This window comes from Pinus tabuliformis, chromosome 8 (genome assembly GCF_031772625.1).
Source record: "Pinus tabuliformis cultivar Carrire ecotype Pingquan chromosome 8, CPIR1, whole genome shotgun sequence".
Lineage (NCBI taxonomy): Eukaryota > Viridiplantae > Streptophyta > Pinopsida > Pinales > Pinaceae > Pinus > Pinus tabuliformis.
Genome location: NC_142294.1, coordinates 679,973,537 through 679,998,193, shown reverse-complemented (window position 1 = coordinate 679,998,193; position 24,657 = coordinate 679,973,537). Strand labels below are relative to the sequence as shown.

The window sequence follows — 24,657 nt, the reverse complement described above, 5'->3', positions numbered from 1 at the left end:
CATCAAGACAAGGAAGAATAGGATTAGGATTAGGAGATTTCTCTTGATATGATAACTGCTTGTGAATGCTTTTAACTTCTTTAGATTAGGTTATTTTCTTTGCTAATATAATTATAGTGTTCTTCATCAAACAACTATCAAAGCATAAACAATAAAGAAACAAGAGACACAAAATGTAGGCAATCAGCCAAGGCTAAAACCTCTCCAAGCTCGAGAGGAAAACCCAAATGGGTTCTTATAGAATCTTCAATTGACGAATACCAATACCAAGACCCTTGACACAACAACCTCTCCAAGACCAAGTCACAAGACCCTTCTTCACTGCTTCTTCTTCTTGCCCAAGTCAACACAAGTCCAGCTGCTTGTCTTCCTTCAATTTCAGCTACCCTTCAATCTTTCGGCTTCTTAGATCAGGTCTGCAATTTTCGACCTCCTCAGGAACCTTAGTTGCAGCACGTGTGAGAGATTTAGGCTCTTGAATTCTTTCGTTGTAGATGGATACCCTTTCTCCTTCAATTCGGCTTGATAATGAACTTGTTTTCTCCCTTGATCCGCCCTCCAAAGGAGACTCTGATATCTCGGCTTCTCCTGCAATAGATAGTAATACTTCCTCACACGTGTGGAGTGTATTAACCCAAAAACAGATCAGAAAATGGCTCGGTTGTCTTCCCCTTTCCTTCGCTTGGTGATGAGGCTTCTCTTTTGTATTTTTTGCACGTCTTAGCTTAGATTACTTGATGGAAATCTGCTCCAAGGTGAGGCTGAGTTGCCCTATATATAGTGATCTGCCCATCAAAGTAAGCTGACTTTTCCTTGTGACAAGGCCGACATGCATTTCTAGAATTCTCCTTAGGCAGGCTTCAAGTAAGGTTTGTGACATGGTCTTGGAGGGTTCACAAATTTTCTTTTACAATAAATTACATACCCAAATGGGTCTTTCATCTTTGACATTTACTCTATAGAGTCTAGACTTTATGACATGATGTCTAATCCTACAAGCTCACAATGGGAGCCTTAACCATAAAATAAAATTCCTTGATCATGAAGCCCATGAATCAAGCATTGCAAAAAAATAATTTTATTCTCTTCTTTACATTAATTACATAAAATCATAATTACACATGTCATTATGAAGACCAAACCTAGTTACACTTTTCAACAAAAAGAGCCACAGGTTCAAAGGATGAGGTAGAGAGTACATGTTAAAAGCTCTTTCTGAAAGAGCAAATCAATGTCAAAAAAAAAACTGAATCAAAAGTAATATAAAAATCTAGTTATTGTTTAAAAAAGAAAGCATGTCTATTTTATGATGAGTTTCTAGAAGCCAAGGCTAAGAAATCTCTCAAGGAGTTCAGTAGTATCACAACATATCAATAAAGGACATTTAATCATTAGAATTATCAATTCCTATTAGTAATTGTTGCATTTAGATTATTGACGATAGAAAACAATTTACTGCAAGAGTTTCACATTCATGATATGCTTAAATGTTGAAAATTATTATTTGACTCTGTATAAATGGGTGTCTGTATCAGTGTTTTAAAAACCGTTTTCAAAAACCGGTTACCGGTCAAACCGGCCGGTTAGCAAGGCTATCGGTCCGAACCGCCAAAAAACCCGGTTTGATAGGGCATTTCACCTTTTTTCAGCCCTAACCGGTGAAAACCGGCCGGTTTAGGACGGAACCGACCGGTTTGTATCAAACCGGCCGGTTTTTGGCACGCCCACCGTAAAGTTAAAAAATCATATTTTTCACTTTGTTTCAGGGGTTTTGGGGGGAAACTAAGGGTGTTTCAACCCTGACAATGTTAGCAATTAATGGTAATGTTAAATTCTTAAAGTAAAAGTGACATTTCCTTTAATTTTGATTTTCATCATTTTACTTAAATTTTTAACATTACCATGAAATGACTCAGGATGTTTGAGAGTGGTTTCGACCTCATTGGATTTCATATGGAGAAACTAGAATTTTAGATTTCACTCAAAATTCAGCAGACTTAATGGTTTTCAGGATTTCATGGTTTGGGGCTAAACAATAAATGCAATCGGAGCTCCAAATGATGAGCAAAACTCCTGATCTAGATGCCATTGTGTTGGACGATATTGATCCAACATCATAATGGGTGGAGGAGACTGAAGAACCTATGTTTGAGGCTGATTTTGATATCGACATGGCTTTAGCAAGGGATGATGCAGATTATGTGGTGGCATCAGAACTAGGATCAATAGCGGCATCAAGGAAAGGCAAAGAACCAATGGAAGGCACTAGTCATGCAGGTCGACAAACTCGTGCTTCCATTAGGTCCACTTCTATTGTCATTGGTGGCATTGATACTGAGGTTGCAGATCAGGCTGAGGCATCCTCAGACTCTGAACTAGATGATGCCTATGTAGCTCCTGATGATGATCCTGTGTCTAGTAGTGGTGATGAACTTGATGATTGATCATGTGTACACTGTAGACCTGTAGTAGGTCAATGGCCTCATAGCTTGCAGCATTGTTTTTGGACTTTATAGGCCATTTACAGCCTCATTTCTTATGTATTTTGCTATTTTTTCAATGATATGTATTGTACTCGGTGCCATTTTGATATATTCACCTTTACATGGTATAGAAATGAGCAAACTTTGCATATTTTGTCTCTATTCGCTTGGAATCATGGTTTTACATCTTAAAAATAGTTTTGTTTCATTAAAATTAATTATTTAATGTATTTTTTTAAAACTGGTTCGTTTAGACCAAACCAGTCCCGGTTAGACCGGTTCCGGTCGGTAAACCGGTTCATTAGGTGGACCAGTACAGTCACCGGTTCCGGTTTTAGAAACATTGGTCTGTATAAATGGGTGTTTGGTCCCAAATCTTTAGTATTTTGATGAAAACTTTTGTGGAAAGAACCATTTAGTCTGTATTGTAATCTAATATCCAGGATTGCATGTGTGTTGATGCATAATCCTCTTCCAGTGTGAAAGCTGCACCAATATTGTGTAATTTGTGGGGTGAGAACTCGGACTCCTTTATTCATGTTTGTCTAGCTCTCATTAATCTTATCTGTACATATGTTCAATTACTTAAAGAAAAAAAGGATTACAATTTTTTCTTTTTTCTTTTACAATATTGTTCACAATAGTTAGTCCACTCTTCCTTAGTGAGAGCATATTCTTCACTATACGTGGTTTATGGTGAAAATACACTAACTTTATGTACATTTATGAACAATTAATAAGACACTTCCTTAGTGCAAGCATATTCTTCACTACACATGGTTTATGGTGAAAATACACTAATTTTATGTACATTTATGAACAATTAATAAGACAATTTCAATGGAGTATTTGCTTTCAAACTAATAATACAAAGAAACTATAACCAATGGAGTGGATGATAATTATGTTTCTTGCAAATCACTTTTAACTAGGTTATTACAACTGTCATTGAACTAGCTTCTTTGTTTAACATTTACATTGTAAATAAATAGAAATGATAATTATTGACATTCTACAGATAAAATCGTTCATTTACCTGTTTCGCTCTCCGCATTTCAAACTCCTGTCTGAACTGCTTAGATTCCTCAGTGTGCTCATAAAACTCAGTATTCATCCCACCTTATATATAACATAAAATGCAAACAGTAGAAAAATTGATAAATAACATTGACCTTCTATATAATATGAGGCACAAGATTAACTGTTAAAAACTAGTAACACACAATGCACGTGATGCAAAGATATGTTGCAAAATGATCGAATCGTTTTCTTATTGGTGTTCTTATGAGAAACATAATGTATTTAGTCAATTTATCAAAACTTGGAAAACAAATCATCAACTCCAAATTGAGGAAATACTGCATCATTTGGCAATGAAACCACCCCTACCTGGAGATGATGAGTCAATTTTGATTTCCATACGTGTAGTTGCTGTCTTCCATGCTGCAGTTCGTCCAGTGCCTGCGTTTGTTCCATCTGGAATTGAATCAATCTTCTCTGCTAAAGCGGACACTAGATCATTCCGAGTAACAATATCTTCTTTTGAAAGGCCTTTAACCTAATCCATAACATCATCAAGTAGTTAATATTATTAATGTAGACTAAAAATGTGCAAAAGCTTAACAAAAACCATAGCTAAGTTTTTTTTTCAAAAAGAAAAAACAACTTGCTTTCATTATAAAAGTAGTTTCATATACATAGGTTTTCAGCTGTTCCAACTATGTCACAGACATGTCTCAACAAAAATACTACAGCTTATCCACTTATAGTTCTGTTAGACTCTGATTGCAGACCTACTGCTGTCACTACCTCAAAAATCAAAAATATATAGTTGCATATCATTAAAGTACTGACTCTTCAGACCTGTAAAGTCCATTCAAAAAAGGGAAAACATAATGAACATAATACTGTGGATAATCTGGATCATACTACTCCAAAGGGAAAACATATAACATTACGACAGAGTTATTATGGATCCATCATATCTGAATATGCCCGAATGCAGGAACAATCATTTTCATTTGCAGAATACTCTATCAATCCTGGAACAGAACAGCAGCCTTCTTTTGATAGACCTGGTTTTGTTCACGATAAATATGATAGAAAGATATCCTTGAGAATGACCTGATCAGCAGTCTGAACCTATTCATCCAGTTATTACTCCAAAGGGAAAACGTATAACATTACGACAGAGTTATTATGGATCCATCATATCTGAATATGCCCGAATGCAGGAATAAATCATTTTCATTTGCAGAATACTCTATCAATCCTGGAACAGAACAGCAGCCTTCTTTTGATAGACCTGGTTTTGTTCACGATAAATATGATAGAAAGATATCCTTGAGAATGACCTGATGAGCAGTCTGAACCTATTCATCCAGTTATAGAGCTCAGGAATCTCAAAAACGCGGGCCATGTTAACCTAGTCTATGGTCAGTTTAGAATCCCCAGAGATGACTATTTCATCAATGGCAAGCCACTTGGCACAGAAAAGGACTCCCCACAGAGCAGGGAGCTCCACTCTGTTATCTGTACCCTTACCACTGGATCATCTAAAATGATAAAAAACACCGGGACTGATTACAATATACATCCCGCTAACACACATTTCTGATGAAGACTCCCCATCGAAAAAAGCCTACAGGGAATGAAGCCCATATGTCCTTAAGAATGCACCTTCTGCTAGGCAGCTTCTCTTTAATCGGGCCAATCTCCAAGAAATGTGCCGGGATTTTATAACATGTCACTCTAACAGCCAGCTCAATGTTGTCAAATATCCATGCATTTCTTGCCCTCCATAAACCCCACATAACATAAAAAGGCAAAGCTTTGTATTCCTTGTGTTTCCGAAAACACTGTTGGAGACATTGACCCACAGAAGACCTATCCCACTCAGCTCTGATGTTGAGCATCTGAAAAACCTCAATCCAAACAGAAACAGAAAAAGGGCAATGAATAAAGAGTTGAACAACATCTTCTGACAATCCACTGCATGGTAGTAGGTACACATCTATCCAGACCATGTATACCTCTCTTGTACATATTTTCCCATGTAAGAATCTTATTATGAACCACAGCCAAATGAAACATTTTAATTTTTGGTGGAAGTTCCATTTCCTTGTCTTCTGAAACCATAAATTGCTCAGATTGTCTCTACAGTCCTGAGAAATGAAAAAGTATACCTATTTAACCAATATCTGTCCTTTGCAGAAGTTCCCATTCCATGTCACGAATCTGCTTTCGTTGATAGAGTGATACCTGCCAAATTAAGTTGGAGTATGTATCCATCCCATTCAGCAGCAAGTGATCCCGAAAATCCCAAATCCGCAGTCTTCCTCCTTGACCCCATGCCCGCCTCCCATCTTAGGTTGCCAAAAATCTAGTGTTTAATTTCCATCATACTTTTCCATGAGAAAGAAGCCACCTGTTTCTCCAGAGCCCCATCTCTGATCCATTCTGTCATCTGTTTATTTTTAAGATAATTATCCTTGATAATCCTTTGTCATATTCCTGTACCTTGTAAAGCCCTCCATAAATTCTTGATTAACAGTGCTCTCTTGAAGCATTCCAGATCAATGATATCCTGTCCCCCCAAATTTCACCTGACGAGAAAGATACCCAAAGCGAACTAGATGAATCTTTTTAGATTGTCCAGAACCTGCCCACAGAAAGTTAGAAATAATGGAATTGATTTTATTAATAGTCCCTTGTGGAAACTTGTATATATGCATCCAATAGATTGTGATAAGCTGGAGTACTGATCTGATCAAAACAAGTCTGCCCCCTAAAGTCAGCCATCTATGTGACAAGCTAGATAATTTCCTCTCAAATTTCGAAACAATCCAATCCCAATCCTTGCTTCCATACCAATTCAGCTTTATGAAGAAACCCAAATATTTAAACCCACCATCCAATTGCATAGACTGGACATCAAATATTCTGGCTATCTCCAACATCTGCGGGTCCTCATGATCATTCGAGATCAGAACAAACTTCTCTCTACTCATAATAAGGCCCAATGCTTCACCAAAATGTGTCAGGATCTGGTGAAAAGCCTGCCATTCCATTGTAGAGGCTTTGCCCATCAGAAGGACATCATCTACAAACAACAGGTGTGCAAGGATGATTCTCCTCGATATTCTGCACCCTGAGATGATACCTCTAGACCTTGCATCCAAGATCCTTCTGCTTAAACCATCAATCACTATCCGGAACACCAGAGGAGACAGGGCACAACCCTGTCTCAGCCCTCTAGTCACCTTAAAGAAATCTGTTGGAATACCGTTAATAATTACTGTGAAATTCACTGTTGTAATGCATTCCATGATCCAATCCACTGTCAAGAGACCAAACCCAATCTTAGGTAGGATCTGCCTAATGAGATCCCAATCAACATAGTCATATGCCTTAATGAGATCTAGCTTCATATGGCACGCATCTAACTGTCGAGTTCTAATAGAATGAACACATTCCTGAGAAATTGCAACCGCGTCATGGATCTGTCTCTATTCTAAGAATCCAAATTTTTCTTCAGTAATATGCTTAAGATAGAACAGGCTTAATCCTATTTGCAATAAGCTTGGAAATCATTTTACAAATCGTATTACACAGAGAAATGGGACGGTAAACTGCAAAAGATGTACGATGTGTAACCTTAGGGATAAGAGTAATAAAGGTGGCATTCACCGAACCTGAAATCATACAATGACGACGAGTTTCCTCCTCCATCGCCGTAAGATCCTCTAACATAATATCCTGAAAATGTGAGAAGAGCTCCACAGTCCAGCCATCAGGATCTGGGATCTTATCTATGGCCAAGGCTTTTATGACTCCTAAGACCCTATCTTTGTCTACCGGTCTCCCCAACAGACCCTTATCCTCCGCACTAACCATCCACTTTGAAAAATCCACCCCTTCTCTGGCTCTGTATATCTCACTGAAAAATCGTATCCCTTCCTGCTGCATTTCCTTTTGTGTATAAATTATATTTCCCTCACCATTACAAATGACCATATGGCATTCTGTTTTCTTCTATATGTCGCTTGTCTATGGAAACATTCGGTGTTCTTGTTCCCCTCTGCAAACGAAGACATCCTACTTTTAACATGCCATTCCTATTCCTGAATTTTCATAATTTGTTGTTTCCTCAGATCTAAAGCAAATAGATCCTTCTTAGTCCACTCGGAAAAAATATCTGACACCTCAGGGTCAGTCAGAATCTTAATCTGTCTATCCATGGCAATCAATTCCTTAACCAATGCCTTCTTCTTCCCCCTAATCCAGCTTTTGATCGCATGCTTTAAATGATTTAGTTTGTAGCAAACAGAATCCATACATGAAGCATTCAGACCAATAGAGGAGGAAAGCCATGTATTGCGGACCAACACTTCAAATACCTGTTCTTTAAGCCACACAGAATTAAACTTGAAAGGGAAAGACTGATTAGATATATCACCGGATCATTCCAAAAAAAAAATGAAAAATGATCAGAGGTAAGTGAAGGGAGGATCCAAGAGACAAAGTCCTTCATATTCCCAGCCAAAGTCAAACTAACCAGAAAACAATCCACTCTTTTCTGTATGCCCTCCTCCCCCACACGCCCATTCCTCCAGGTCGGCCCAACCTTAGCTGGTTTAATATATGACAGAGAGTGAAAAGCTAATAAATCCATAATAACAGTATCAAATTTATCTTCCTTACGTTGTGAACCCCAGATATCTGCCTTGTCCATAGTAAACTTAAGGTCGCCCAACACAATCAATGAGCTCAGGTCAAGTAGGCTGCTCACATCCAGCCGGTCCCAGAATATTTTCCTATCAGAGTATGGTGCGTATATATTTAAAATATGCAGGCGCACTATAGACCCATGCTGGAAACCAGATAAAAGGATACCTGCATCAGAGTGAAAAGCTCTGAAATCAAATAAATTGGGGTTCCACATGGCAGCCAGTCCTCCCAACAGACCAGAGGCACTAGTTGCGCACACAAACCACTATGGACATAACTTCAAAAAAATCCCAAGTCCTTTCCCTAAATGTCATAGTTTCTTGTAATAGTATCACATCCAGTTTATATACATGAATGGTATTATCAAGGGATTGTCTTTTTTGGGCTAATCCCAACCCCCTCACGTTTAGTGACATAATCCTCATTCAGAAAACACCATACCAGGCATTTCCCATCTAAGGGCCCGCTGAGCATTAAAGGCATCATCAAAATGCCCATTCTTTTCTCATACATAATCCGAAATGGGATTAGGGTGTCCCTCTGCTGATTCCTAAAAGGACGCGAGGAGGTCTGATGGAACCAGCCCACATGACAAGATATTTTTCAGTTTAAAACCCTTTTTTTCGGGTCGTAACATTTTTCCTAGATGATGTACTTACTCCAACTTCCAAATCAAAGGGAAAAGTTTTTTTTTTATGTTAAGGGGTTCAAGCCCAAAGGACTCGTCCCTAGCCAGGTTTGACACCTCCAAGTCTTCTGAAATCGATGATAAGTCAACCCTAGCTAGGTTTGACACCTCCAAGTCTTATGAAATCAATGATAAGTCAATCCTCGAAGGCTTCCCAAATCTAATTGGAGAGGAGAAATATTTCTCCCCCGGATCCAATTGAATCATTCACCCTAGGCCCGCCCAACCCATCTGAATCCGACAAACAATTAACACCGGCCTACAAATATGACCTAACAGAGGAAACAGAATCTAAAGGGTTAGACACCAAATGACTCTTTGTTCTACTACAAATATCATGTGACAGATCATTCAAACGTGAAGGTGTATCGACATCAACACATGGTTGGGCTTCATTTCGCAAGGGTGGATGACAGACACCATAAACTGGAGGAGAGGAATCCTTATAATTACTTGTAACCGAAGGCACTAACTTTACAAATGTTTGACCTATATCCGCCCTCAATTCAATGCGCCTGCCTAACCAATCACAGTATCTGGATCCCATCCTATGTCCCGCCACAAATCACCCAGGGCATTTAGCCAAAAGGTGTCTGTCACGTGGCAACAAAGACATCAGAAAGGCACCCCCCAATAGTCCAATCCTTGTCTGAAAGTGCAAGGGCCCCAATATAAATTGATTTCTGCTGGCAAACCCCCTGAATAGTCCATCTCAATTAACACACCCACAATCCTCTTATCCAAACTTCCCAAAATACCTTCCTCCAGATAGCAAAATTTTCCTACTTTATTCGCAATGGCCGAAATGGCTTCTTTCATCCACAGCTCCAAAGGCAAACTAGGCATTTTGACCCACATGATATTAAGTCTATGAACTTCTCCAAAAGGATTAAATCCCACTTGCCATTGTTGAAGCATGAGGAAACCTCTGCCTTTCACCCATGGGATAGTAGCAATATGAGTTGCATCTTCCAAGCTTAAAAAATGAAAAGTGAACCATCTGTTGAACATAACACTCACCTTAGGTCTATATTTCAGTAATGATGACCAACACCTATCCACCCACAACTTCATCTGATCCCTCGACATGGATGCGAAGGCCCACCTACCAACCAGAGCCTTATGCTTCAACTCTCCATCAAATCCCAATAAACATCCACCCCCAGGACCAAACTCTGGATGCTCTCACTTGACTTAATGGCCTTCTTCCTTTTGTATTGTTGACCTTTGCTTGGAATATCATCTCTAGAAGAAAAAGAGAAATCGACCTTCATGGATGTCTCCTAGTGCAATGATCCAACTCTCGGACCCAATGGATCCACAACCTCTGACTTAGCACTAGACCGTTTAGCGTTCTCTTCTGCTAAAACAATAACTTCTACCAATTCCTCCAGACTCGGGCAGAACTCTTGCATAATCAAATTATCTGGTTCCATCAAAACGCTAAACACCAATATCCAAAGGTCACAGTCAGAGACTAACCACGCGACCGAATACACCTAGAAGTCGAAATCGGACACCATAAAGATGACACACTACCCAGCAGGACAAGGGCTAGCCACCTCAAACAATACAGACACGCAACCTAGCACAATTGAGAAAAACAAATGTGCCAAGTGGATAGGAAGAGATAATGCCACAACACTTTAGCAGATCCCACCACCCTCCACATTGTCAACATGCATATGAATAATATGATATACAACCAAAATGGTTGGGCACAACTCCCTGATCATATGGGACCTGCTACCCAACATTAACCTTTATATCATCTTACAATACATTGAAGTTATAATTTAAGAGACAATGAGACATTCACACATTAATTATGTTCAAGTGTATTTATACAAAAGGGTTGCATTTAAAAAATCATAAGCGCAACTTCCATGGTGGGCTCACTTACCTAGGAAAAAGTTTCTAATAAAGTACTATTTCAAAGCTTTACAAATTGTATTAAGTTATTAAACCATGGAAACAAAAGATGCTTGCAATATTTGAATATAAATGTTTGGACAAACTTGTATTGGGAAAAGTGTGGAATAAGACTGATGTGGATGCCCAAACGGTGTATGATGTGAAGAATTGAGAAGGTTCAATGTTAATCAAGCTCTTGGTAATGAATGAGATGCTTCCTAAAGTTCCTGGCAATCATGCACGTGTCATGCGTGTTACCACCTATATTGCTTGGGGATGCACATGTGATGATTCAGATTGTTTTGCAGTATGGAATGTTGATCCTAGCCTTCAAAGGGTTGGGATGTTGGTAGATAGTTTCTTCGATTGTGCATCATGGAGATCATTGATTCAGTCTCAAATATTTTTGGTTGGATAGTGTTGTGTTTGTTGCTTGTGTGGTGGATTACCATGGCTCAATTCTTTCTTTATGGTGGCATATCTATGTTGATGGAGCTCTAGGGGTTAAAATCTCATGGTCTTGTTATGAGATGTTCCCTAAGTCCCATGGTATGTCTTTGGCAGATGTTATTCTTGGCTAATCAAACCTAGCAATCACGCATTGCATGATCCCTTTTATTACAACTGTGATTTATGGTGGTTGTGTTAAGGTGATACCAACGTCACCACCATGGTACAGAAAACTTATGAGCCCATGTGGATTATCTCTTATAAACCCCTAACCTTATACTAAGCCAATTAAAAAGTTCCTTATCCTATGTTTAGAGATCCCCCTTTTTGTTAGACCCATATGTTTTTTTCCTAGTGTGCAAAAAAAGGTGGCACATAAGTTCATAAAAAATTATATTATAATAATAGAAGGGGAAGGTATTTTATGTAGGGTTGAAAGGTATAAAGCATATGATAAGTGTTAATTTTAGGTATGTTTATGCTTAGAGCAATTTACTTCAATTTTCACAGTTAGCTCAATATCTTTTCCAGATTAGCAATCACATCAGCATTAAAGTAAACTACAAATAGAACATAAACATAAATCGCAGAAGACAAACCAAGACAAGAGGACACAAGATGTGGCGCTAGCCAGGGACAAACCCCAATGTGGGGAAACCCTTGATCAATTCTTCTTATATGTTCTTCAATAGTTCAGCAGAGAGAGAGAGAGGTAGTACATTTACAACAGAGGTCAACACTTTGACTTATCTAGATAAGAGCATAGATCATCTCTAAGAAGATGATACATGAGATCAGTTGAAGACATGCTGCTTCAACTGATTCTCCAAGGTGACTCCTTCACCTATCATTGTACTACATCTCGTCATCATGTTGCACCTCACCATGCTGCACCATGCTGCACCCATCATCACAATGTTGGGCCTCATGACCATGATGTACACATCATACTGTTGCACCTTATGCCGCACTGTTGTCCCATGTGCCATCGTTGTACCATGCTAGCCACTGATGTCCTATGTGGCATACTGTTGTCCCACTGTTAGTGACATAGCCATTCCATGTTTGCTTGTTGTCCCATTCCATGTTTGCTTGTTGTCTTATAACACAAATAAATTCATAACTCCATGAATACTTATCGGAATCGGATGATCTTTAGATCAATCCTATACCTCTTGATGAGAGGGATCCAAGAAAAATATCAGCTGCCATAAATAAGATGACCCACATGGAGTTTGGCAATAGTTGCCAATCTTAACACTCCCTCTCAACTAGGAAGAACTCCATCCGCTGATCCATATGTCCAACTGTACTATCTCTGCCATCATGCCCTACACTGCTCTGCTCTGCTCAACTCTTCTCTACTCTGCTCAGCTCTACTCTGCTCTGCTTTTCTCTGTTTTGTTGAACCATGAAGAAGAAGAATTGATCGAGAATGTCTCATACCATTCTCTACTGACCTGAAGTCAGTTTTATTGATCCTAGATCAATATCACAAGAGAGTGTCTCAAACCACTCATACTGATCCTAGATCAATGGAGGTCATCCTAGCATAGGGAATATGGTAGATACAATGATGCGTCCATCGATAGTACTACTATGGTCCCTAACCCCATTTCCCTGCTCATTGGCCAGATGAGAGGTACTTCCCATGAGTCCCAGACTGCATGGGTAGGATGCCTCGACAGGAGAACCACTCATCCTGTCCCTAAGTCGCCACGGGGTATCACAGGGGAAGGTTGAGCCATTCACCCTGTACATAATGCACCATTAGGGGAGGGTGAGTCGCCCTATGGTCGCGTGTTGCTCTAGTAAGAACCCCAAGCCCCTCGGAGCTCCTAAAGCTCAATGCATGCAACATGCAAAACCCTCATAAGAGGGTCTCTCAACGACTCTAAGTCGTTCGAGAAAGTCACAAATTTGACCTTTCCCCGGGGCTTTGACAGAATGTTTGCGACCTGTACATCAGTCTCAATGTGATAGAGCCTCCTCGCTCATCGACGTACCATATCCCACATAAGGTAATATCTGATGTCTATATATTGGAGCAATCATAGAATACGGGATTCCTTAACAATCGAATCCCTCCCTGGTTGACACAGAAGATCACAGTGGTATCCATCATGTGTACCAACAGCTCACTCAAGAGCTTCCACAACCAGGCAGCTTCACACGAGATCATACTCGTAGCTATGTATACAGTGTCAACGGTGCTTATAGCAACGGACTTCTGCTTCCTGCTCATCCAAGATATCAAACAGAACCCAAAGAGAACCAACACTTGAAAGTGCTCTTGCGATCCTCCACACTACTTGCCGAGTCAGTATTTGAATAATCATGCAGCTTCATATTTCAGGCAGTGTCTCAATCCATGAGAGATTGTGCCCTGGAGATATCTCAAATGATCCTTGGCACCAATCCAGTGAGGCTCAACCGAATATGAGCCCAACATGCTAACTGCAAACATATATTCGAACAAAAGTTCACCAAGAACACCAATGCGAATGAGTTTATGAAATTCAGAGGCATTTCCCAAATTTGGTCCGGCATCACTACCACATAACTTCTGAAAGTTAAGCTCCATCGAGGTAGTCACGGGCTTGCAGTTCACCATTCCCAATTTGGAATCCAACTCCCTCTTACTTTTGAAAATGAGAGGGTCTACACCTGTCAAAAAGAGGTCGTCCTCAGAAGGTGCTGGTATGAGAGGTCTATCATCCACAACCTTCAAGCAATGGTTTGGATCGGCTTCACTCCTAGTGAATCTCAGCGTCATCAGACAGCGATCAATCCTCTCATACTAAGCCCGGGGAGTTTTGCTTCAAGCCATATAGGGCCTTCTTCCACCAGCATACATGAGATTCCCGATCATGAAACTCAAACCCCTCGGGTTGTTCCAAAGCTGTGGACCTGCTACATCAAGGGAATGGTCCCCTTGTAAGATTTTCCTTCAGTACATCTCGGACATGTACCTTCATGCTCTTCTTCGATTCAGGCATCCCTGTCATCATCTAACTCACATCGGGTAGGGTCCCATAATAAGTAGACCTTCGGTGCTATAGATGAGATGTGATAACTGACGTGGTCCCCAATGGACCTCCTGCAACTTGATACAACCCTGAACTCGAAAGTATCTTTGAAAATTCCATTTTCAAATACGTACCTTTCCATCAATGAATGCCACCCTAGAACCTTTGACTTCCATTTCTGAAATGGTCACCAGGTTCTTCTTGCGATCAGGTACACAAAAGAGATTCTTGTAAATGAATCGAGTTACCCTCATTAAATTGAGGGGTAACATTCCCTACACCCTATACGGGATAGGTGGCATCAGCTCCAAGTATAATCCCACGATTGTTTCCATCTCTACTAAATTAGAGAGAGCACCCTTCTATCCAATGAAGTGCCTTGAAGCACTACAAGCAATAAGCCAGATTTCCACAGAATCTGAAGGAGAGGGCCAATACAAGATAACACTTCTTTATCTTATCAGAAACAACATTTGATTCTTCATACCTTGGGTTCCTTACTTTCTTTGAAGAGTCGGTCGTTTCCTTGATGACCTGCATTACCTGTCATTCCTCCGATCATTGAAGATGTCCGTGGAATGATTGTTATCTTCATCAAGAGATGTGTCCCTGCCATTCAGACACTCCTTCGCATAATGGCCAAACTTATTACAAACAAGGCATCTGTCTTTCTTTCCACCCTTAGATCCAGACTTCCCATTGAAGTGATCTTTAGGTGGTCCATCAAAAGCTTCCGCTACGCCATTCTAATAATATTCTCTGCGTCGACTTCACCCTTGGTGAATTTGAAGAGGGATGAGGAATCCATTGATCCATTCGTCCTTACCCAACTGTCTTCAGCGATTGCTCTTTCACTCTTGCTTGGGCATTGTCTTCACCTCAGCTCTGATACCATGTTAATTTTAGGTATGTTCTATGCTTAGAGCAATTTATTTCAATTTTCACAGTTAGCTCAATACCTTTTCCAGATTAGCAATCACATCAGCATTAAAGTAAACTGCAAATAGAACATAAACATAAATCGCAGAAGACAAGCCAAGACAAGAGGACACAAGATGTGGCACTATCCAGGGACAAACCCCAATGTGGGGAAACCCTTGAACAATTCTTCTTATATCTTCTTCAATAGTTCAACAGAGAGAGAAAGAGAGATAGTATATTACAACAGAAGTCAACACTTTGACTTATCTAGATAAGAGCATAGATCATCTCTAAGAAGATGATACATGAGATCATTGAAGACATGTTGCTTCAACTAATTCTCCAAGGTGACTCCTTCACCTATCATTGTGCTGCATCTCGTCATCATGTTGCACCTCACCGTGTTGCACCATGCTGCACCCATCATCACAATGCTGGACCTCATGACCATGTTGTACACATCATACTGTTGCACCTTATGCTGCACTGTTGTCCCATGTGCCATCGTTGTACCATGCTAGCCATTGATGTCCTATGTGGCATACTGTTGTCCCACTGTTAGTGACATAGCCATTCCATGTTTGCTTGTTGTCCCATCACAGCTTGCCATACCTTGCTACTGTCCCATGTGTCTCTGCTGCACAATGTCACAATGTCATTGTTGTCCCATCATTGTCCCATCAATGAGTTTGCAACACCATGTACCTTTGCTGCCATGTCACAACTATTATCTTGCCTTAGCATTCCTTTGTTGTCCCATTTACTATACAACTGTCCCTTGCTACTCCATGCTTACCATCTGTTGTTTCACCATGCTGCACTACTGTACTGCATCACATGTTAGGGCATCACCCTACAGCCCTTATCCTCCATACAAATCAGCAAGACAACCTTTTAAAGGCTGCAGTTCTCCAAGGGAATAACCCTCCACACCTATGCTACTCCTTTTGGCTTTGTTTAACCCCAAATGCAGCACCAAGAAGTAGCCTAGTTGTTGGCTATGGCCTATAGCAACTGCTATAGCTTTCGACCTCCCCCCAATCCTTCAACACACTTCCCTATAACAGCGTCAATCTGTCCTTAAGCTTTATGGCCCTACAGCCCTTCAATCCAGCCCTTAAACAACACTTGTGAAGCCCTTAAAATAGATCCGTTGTACCTACAGCAACTTAGCTTCTCTTCCAAAAATGCCCCGCTGCTCCTCGGCCTCCTTACTTGTTGTTCCTCATCCTAATCTGCCCAGCAATATGCACTTGGAACAACCCTTAACTTACCCTCAAACAGCCCTTCCTAGACTGCGTAGATACCAGCGTTAGAGCTATCCTCCTAGATAGCGTTACGACTTCTCACTAGACTGCGTCCTCTAGATTAGCACAACATATTTCTTCTTCTTGACTACGGTTAGGTTATGTGTAGAATCTAGGGCTAGGACTGTAGCTAGGGCAGCTTTTTTTCCTCCAATGTCTAGGGTTTCCACTCCTAGATTTCTCTTCCACTAAAACCCAAGACAAGTGGAGAGAAATCAAGATAAAAGTGTGTGTGAGAAATGACTCTCAAGTCATCTCCTTTTATACTAAAACGTTGAGCACATGTGGGGTTTATTTGGTTGCTGGCCAACCTTGACGAATTGTCGTATAACACAAATAAATTCATAACTCCGTAAATACTTATCAGGATCGGATGATCTTTAGATCAATCCTACACCTCTCGATGAGAAGGATCCAAGAAAAATATCAGCTGCCATAAATAAGATGACTCAAATGGAGTTTGGCCCTAGTTGCCAATTTTAACAATAAGGGATCTGCCCACCTTATAAAGCCATTGTATATCATGGGGGTTTTTAATTGAAGGTAATATTGTTATTGTAATATCCCTCCCCTTAACAATAAATAATAAATAATAAAAATAAAAATAATAATAGAAAATAAATAATTCAACTTAACTTCGGGACGAAGTTCCTTAAAGTGGGAGAGTATGTAATATCCCTCCCCTTAACAATAAATAATAAATAATAATAATAATATAATAATAAATAATAATATAAATAATAAATCACTTAATAATAAATAATAAAACTAATAAATCATAAATAAATGATATTTAAAATATATACAAGAAAATAAATAAAAGAATAAAAATGGTTATTCTCTAAATAAGAATAAATAGAAATAAAACAAGAAAAAATAGGAAAAAGAAGAAAATAAAACAAGAAAGCTAAAGAAAAGAAAAGAAATAAACAAGAAAACTAAAAAAATCAAGAAAAAAAAAAAGGTCACATGTAGACACATGGAGTGTGTGCATGTGGTTCCCCATCCAATGTTTTGCTCTATTTATTAGAGAGTGAGGAGGATGGGAGGCATTCCATCTTTCTATCTTTCTTTCTCTTGGGAGAATGGTGTTCTAAGACTTAGGAGTCACTGGCAGTAGTATGTTGATTGAGGGCTAGGGGGTGGCCATTTGTAGCAGATACTTGCAGAATTAAGCCTACGATTGGGTGGATAGTCGTCCCCAAAACCTTGTTGTCATCTGGCATACTTTGATCACAGGTAATATAGGTATGAACTTATTTGTTTATGTTTTTAATTAAGAAATTAACTTTATATTTACTTTGTACTGTTACAGTTATGATGGGGGAACAATCTCATTTTTTACTAAGATACCTAAAATGTCATTCCCAACCCCCAAGTACGTCGTTTAGCATTTCGGATATGGAAACTTATACAATACGGCTTCGAACAGCATCGATATGTTTTTGTGACATCAATTTTCTAGAAACATAGATCCCAAGCTTGGAAACATATCAAAGGTTTTTTAAATAAATTTGGAATTGTTTCTGGAAATACGAATGCGTATTACAAAACTCGTGATACGTATCTATATTTCCGGAATCATATCACGCAAAAAGGTCTTAAACCGAGAACGGATTTTGGTTTTTTTAATCTTTTTTTCTTAGGGAAAAGTCGAGTTGCGCCCCCCTCTTAAGTTCATGACCTATTTTCATGATTTCATCATTCACGCCATTGTGTCTTGTGACTTCGTTGCTTGATGAGCCATTATGATTTCAATGTTCGTTGCTTGGAGGAGTCGGAGCCATCACTGACTCGTTAATCATTTGCTTGAGTCTTGGACTTGAGTTGGATGAGCCGAGGAGGTCGTCCGTCGTTGTTGATTGGAGTTGGAGAGGAGACGGTCAACTCTCAACATTGAAAAGCTTGAGACTCGTGAGAGGTATTTCCTATTGAATTGTTGATACTTCCTTCTTAATAAGGTATTTACTATTCATTATAAAAATTGTACCATTGCTTAACACTTACCAGTTATAGACTAGAGTGAGTCCCCTGGGGGCTGTATTTATCTCTTGGATGTTAACTATTCTTTCTTCTAGCCTTCACTGGAAAGAGTCCCTTTTTTCTTATTTTGGCCAAAATATTCTTGGATTTGTGGTCTTTATCTGCGACAAAAATGATGAATTGGCCTAGGTAGATGCTTCAACTAGATTAAAGCCCTTATCCCAAGTATTTATATAATTGGTAGATTACATAGACGATAGGGCTCCTCTCAACAAGATTGGTCTTTGCCTCTTCTTTGTACTTAGTCTTGTCTAGGCAAAGGTCTTAAATTTTAATTGCATATCATAATGAATTTTCTGCCTTCCAATATGTGCCCCTTCTTTTTCCCATTCAGCCAAATTCCTTTTGTGGTTGTGTGTTATTGCAGCGAATAATGCTAATAGATGTTGGGAGTGTGCTTTGTGTTTTTTATTTTTTTACAGTCATAAAATTCTTTTAGTTTGAATTTGTCAATTTTATTTTGTAATTTCCATTCACATCATCATCATGGCAACTTCAAGTTCATCTGTTCATAATGAGGAACAAGAAATTGAATATGCCCCTAAAGTTGATCCAAAGTCACCACTTTGAAATAACTGTTGTAGTGAAGATCAAAGGAAGGGGATCATTGGTATGGGTTTTGTTGAAGAATATAACTAGAGTCAGTCTTCATAATTGTATTTGAGTCATGATGAAATGTATTTGTCAAAAGAAAGAGAAAAGAAATTTATTTGTAAAAGAAAAATCATTTATTGGCATGGGTTTCATGCTTTATTATTTTATCGTTAGGTCAAAGCTTCCATTGTACGCTTCTAGGTTTTATGTCATGAGTCCTAGTCATTGTCATCATGTAATCGACCCTTCTTGGGTTTTATATATCAAGAAAGAAAAATATTTTGATGTAAATTGAGTCAACTCCTCCACCAAGTCGGTTTCAAAGGGAGCCATAAACCACTATATATAGGTAGCAACTTGACCTCATTTAGAGCACAAGACAAGCAAGTTCGATCTACAGTTGCTAGAAGAGAAAAAGAAGAGTGAAATACCTAAGGAGAAGGAGAAAACCCTAGCGAAAAAGGAGACACTTTTCAAGCAAGAAGAAGCCGAACATCTCACTTTTCTGCCACACATGCAAATTTCTATGTAGTTGTAAGAGGGCCGAAATTTCAGATCTGCAGTAGGGCCAAAATTCTAGCGCTGGAGGGCCGAAATTTTGGTTTGTAGTTGGAAGTTGTTTGACTAAGAAGAGACTACTGAAGTTTGGATAATCATTCTGGAAGGCTGACTTGGTGGAGTGAGGAAGGTCTTTTGGTCTAGTCTAAGGTCTTGGATTGTCTCAATTGATTTGAATCTACTAGTGGAAGAGTTTGATTGGGTTTTCCCCTTCATAGGGGTTTTAGCCTTGGCTGAGTGCCTATATCTAGTGCCATTGATCTTCATGTTTTTTATTATATGATTGCTTGATAAGCAGAAGATAAAAAAACATAAAGAAAGTTAATAAGAATACAAGAATATCACAAGTAATTGTCAACATAAGAAAATATTTCTTCCTTTTTTATTTTCTAACATGGTATCAGAGCTAAGGTAAAGGAGGAAAGGAAAACGCAACTTGAAGATCTATTGAAAGGGTCAAGGAATATTACAAAGAAAAAGATCATATAAGAAGCGGAAGGCCTATTATCTAGTAAGGAAAATATTATCTATGGCAACTTCAATGAAGACAAAAAACAAGCTAGAAGGAGCCTCCAACTATAGAGCATGGAAGAAAAGAATAGATCTCATCCTAGCAAAACATAAAGTATTGGATTTTGTACTAGGAAAAGTTAAGGAACCAGCAGACGATGTAGAAAAGGAGAAGTTCAGAGTGTTGAAGAATGTAACTAGGTTCGGTCTTCATAATTGTATAATGACAAAAGAAATTTTTATTATTAATAAAATGACTTATTAAAGCACAAGTTTCATGCTTGGGTCATCAGTTTTAGGTCAAAGCCTCTATTGTAGGCTTCTAGGTTTTATATTGAATCAAATAGAGTCATTGTCAATTTTATTAGACCCTTCTTGGGCTTTTGTATCATGTAAAAAGAATTATTTTTGAGTCAAATAGGTCATTTGTCACCTCCACACCAAGTCGGCCCTATCTTCCTGAAGTCAGCCTACACTAGGGCAATTTGACCCACAAGAAGGCTATATATAAGAGGCAGTTCAATTCATTTGTATCACTCACTCAACAAGTTCGATACTCAAGAAAGAGAGGCAGAAAAAGTGTGAAATTCCTAAGCAAGAAGTTTGCTGGAAGGAACATATTTGAAGTTTTGGACTATCAATTTCTCACACGTGTGAAGTCACTGGGCATTTACTGGGGCCGAAATTTTGAACTCTACTGCAGGTCGATGTTCTGTTGTTGGGGAGGCCGAAATTATGTTGCTACAGGCTCGAAGTTCTAGGTCAAAGTTGCAGTTGGAGAAGAAGGAAGGGTTGACTTGGTGGTTAGAGGAAGTCTAAGTCTAGGTCAAAGAGTCTTGGATAATCTCATCTTGTCTTTGAAACGACTGAATGAAGAGTTTTGACTAGGTTTTCCCCTTTATAGGGGTTTTTCCCTGGTTGTCCACCTACATCTTGTGTCTCTTGTTCTTGTGATCTCCATATACACATAAATTGGTAATTGCTAGATGAAACAAAATATAATAAAAAAGTAAAAGAAGCCAACATAATTCACAAGCAATTATCAAGAATAGGAATCAAACCCTAATTCTTACAAGAATTGATTTCTCAACATGGTATCAGAGCTAAGGACAAAGAAGGTTGGATATCACTTTGTTGGCTTGGAAGAAAGGGTTACTCCCTCTATGACAAGTTACTTAAAGATGGGGGATTCAATATCATAAGAATTGCAGGAAGTTGGATTGGAAGGATCATCTACAATCTATTTAGGATAGTCAAGAGTGAAGGATTTTTGGTTGCACTTACAAGTACTCTTGATGATGATAACACATGGATCATTGACAGTGGAGCATTAAGACATATGACGGGAGAAAATGAACAACTTCATACTCTATCAAGGGAACCATCATCTCATGCAGTGCAGCTAGGAGACAACAATAGTTATGCAGTCAAAGGCCTTGGATCTACACCATTGAAGATGGAAAGTTGAGCAAAGCTACACCTCAACAACATACTCTTTGTCCCAAGTTTGAAAAAGAATTTACTTTCCATTTCTCGTTTAGAAGATAAAGGAGATAGGGTTGTCTTTGTAGATGGTAAAACTTTGGTTTGAGGAAAAGATTCAAGTATTGAAAAGGCAAAAATTATTGAAGTTCATCAAGGAAGACTATATAGAGTTATAACACCATCTCCTCAAGCCCTAGTTCATATGGAGATCAATCCTATCGGACTTTGGCATATAAGATATGGGCATATTCATTACAAGATAATACCCTCACTTAGTCAAATGGTAAAAGGGCATCCCCAACATCAAGGAAGATCATGCAAGGGATGTTCTTTGGGAAAGAATACAAGGAAACATTTTAGAAGCAATAATACAAGGAGATCTTAGATCTCATTCATTCTGATATGTGTGGACCAATGTCTAACAAGTCTCTTGGAGGACATCTTTATTATGTCACCTTCATTGATGATCACTCTAGAAAGACATGGCTCTATTTAAAAGGTTCAAGGAATTTAGATCCGAAGTGGAGACCTTCACCGAAAGAAAGATAAAAACTTTGAGATCCTACAATGGAAGGGAATACACTTCAAAAGAATTTATTGCATATTGTAAAGAAGTTAAAATTGGCAACTAGGGCCAAATTCCACCTTAGGATAGCTCATATGATGGAGATGATTATTGCATTGGATTCCTCTTTTCAAGAGGTCCAATTTTGGTATAAAGATCGTCTCATTCTGACAAGCAGATGGAATTTTGAATTTATTCTCTCTCATGCACAAATTGTCAAGGTCAGCCTCAGTGCAATGTAGGCTTGTGAAGCCCAATAGATGTGTCTCCTCACCCTCAACGAAGTGTATCAATAGGAGTTACATCTCTCCTCATTTGGACATCATCTCAACACATCATCTCTCTCCTCTCTTGATTGGTTCGTACAGCTCAAGGACAACCTCTCTTCTTTGCACATATGGCAGGAGGCCGAATTTCTGGACTGTTTTGGAGGCCAAAATTTTCAATGAACAAGGCAGTGTTGACCACTGTTTTAAAACAGCTGAGCCGACTTGAATTCAGCCGAGTTGACCAAGCCATACCCCTAGCTAGTCCGACTCAGCAGAAAAACGAGTCTAGTGGTCGGTTTGTTACCGAACCGGCTAGTGACGCGCAAAGACACCCATCAAATTGTTTTGGAGGGAAAATCGGACCCCAAAGAGAATTCTAATTTGGTTTCAGGTTTTCTTTAAGGCCATCTACCTCTCCCAAGCCTATAAAAGCTACCCAACCCCCTCACATTTCCTCACAACTATCTCATTGTATTTGTGTGAAAATTTGTGAGGAGTTTGTGAAAAGTTGTGGAGTTTGTTTTTGGAGCAGCAGTGAGGAATCTTGGGCAATCATTGGAGCAGCAGTGAGGAGCTTCTTGGGCAACCATTGGAGCAGCACTAAGGAGTTGGATTGTTGGAGCAGCATTAAGGAGTCGATTGTGCCTAGAGGTATTTTTTTTTCACTTCTAAAATTTGTTTTTGCTTTCTTTCTTTTTTATGCAAATCTGGAAATTGAAAAGAGTAATTTTTGTAAAAGAAATGAACATCGAAGCATTGTTTTTTTGTTTTCATTTTTAGATTTTTTCCTTTCATTTCCAAGTCCAAATATCGGAAAATGGCTCCTAGAATGAAAGATGTTGCTTGGGCATATGCTGAAATGATTGATAATCAAATGCATTGCAAATTGTCATAGAAAAATTAAGGGAGGTGGAGGGAGCATTCATAGGCTGAAACAACACTTAGCTGGAGTTATAAGCCAAATTACTCCATGTGAAACACCATCAAAACAAATTGGGGAGATTAGGAAGGAGTTGCTAGATAAATTTGAGAAGTTTGAGAAAAAAAAAGCTAGGCAAAAAGAAATAGAGACTGAAATTGGGAGGAAGAGGAGTATAAAACAAATGATGGCTGCCAACCCTAATTTTGATTATGAGGGCTCTTCATCTATCCCTTGCACTGATGCATCCAACCCCTTTCGCTATGTTCCTCCCCCTTTGGAGTCTATTCAAGAAAAGGGTAAGGGTAAAATGAAAAAGAAGGGTGATATCAAAAGTTATTTCACACCCTTTTCTCCCTCTGATAGTGCACATGGTCCTCAAGCTAACAGAGGTCAAATGCAACCCACTCTAGATGACCATTGGAAGAAATAATTGAGAGAGACTGCATGTGATTACATAACTAGATGGGGGTATGATGCTGATATCCCCTTCAATGCTTCTCATTCGCCATATTATGAACCTATGTTTGATGCCATATTTGCTGCTAGAAAGGACTTTAAAGGCCCTACTATGCATGAGTTAAGGGGATCTCTTTTGCAAAAAGAAGTTTCCTCCATTGATGAATATTTGAAAGATTTCAAAAGCTAATGGGAAAAAACAAGATGTACCATTGTGTCAAATGGATGGACTGATCAAAGGAACCATATCATCATTAACTTTCTTATCTTTTGCCTACAGTGAACCATGTTTCTAAAATCAGTTGATGCATCTGATAAGGTGAAAGATGCACATTTGTTTCAGCTTTTGGATGAGGTTGTTGAAGAGGTGGGGGTGGCTAATGTTGTTCAAATCATCACAGATAATGTCTCTAACTATGTTCTTGCTAGTAAAATGTTAGAGGAAAAACACAAAACCATCTTTTGGACCCCATGTGCCGCACATTGCATAGACCTCATGCTTGAAGATATTGGCAAAATAAATTGGGTCAAGAACACTGTAGAGCATGCCAAAAGCATAACAAAATATATCTACAATCACTCATGGATTTTGAGCCTGATGAGGAAACACACAGGGGGCAAGGATATTATTAGGCCTGCCATCACTAGATTTGCAACTCATTTTTTGACATTGCAATCTATGCTTTCCCAACATAGAAACTTACAAAGGGTGTTTTACAGTGATGAATGGAAT

General features: G+C 39.0%; 1 protein-coding gene across 2 annotated transcripts in view; it reads right to left on the bottom strand.

The window, feature by feature from the left end:
* Window positions 1-24,657, bottom strand: part of LOC149237414 (syntaxin-71-like) — a 91,742-nt gene that overhangs the window by 62,419 nt on the left and 4,666 nt on the right. For both annotated transcript variants that reach the window (XM_089372648.1, XM_089372649.1), the window contains exons 3-4: window positions 3,873-4,041; window positions 3,520-3,602 (exon numbers count right to left, since the gene is read on the bottom strand). In XM_089372648.1, coding sequence (XP_089228774.1) covers window positions 3,520-3,602; window positions 3,873-4,041 — 252 coding nt within the window. The remainder of the gene's footprint in view (window positions 1-3,519; window positions 3,603-3,872; window positions 4,042-24,657) is intronic.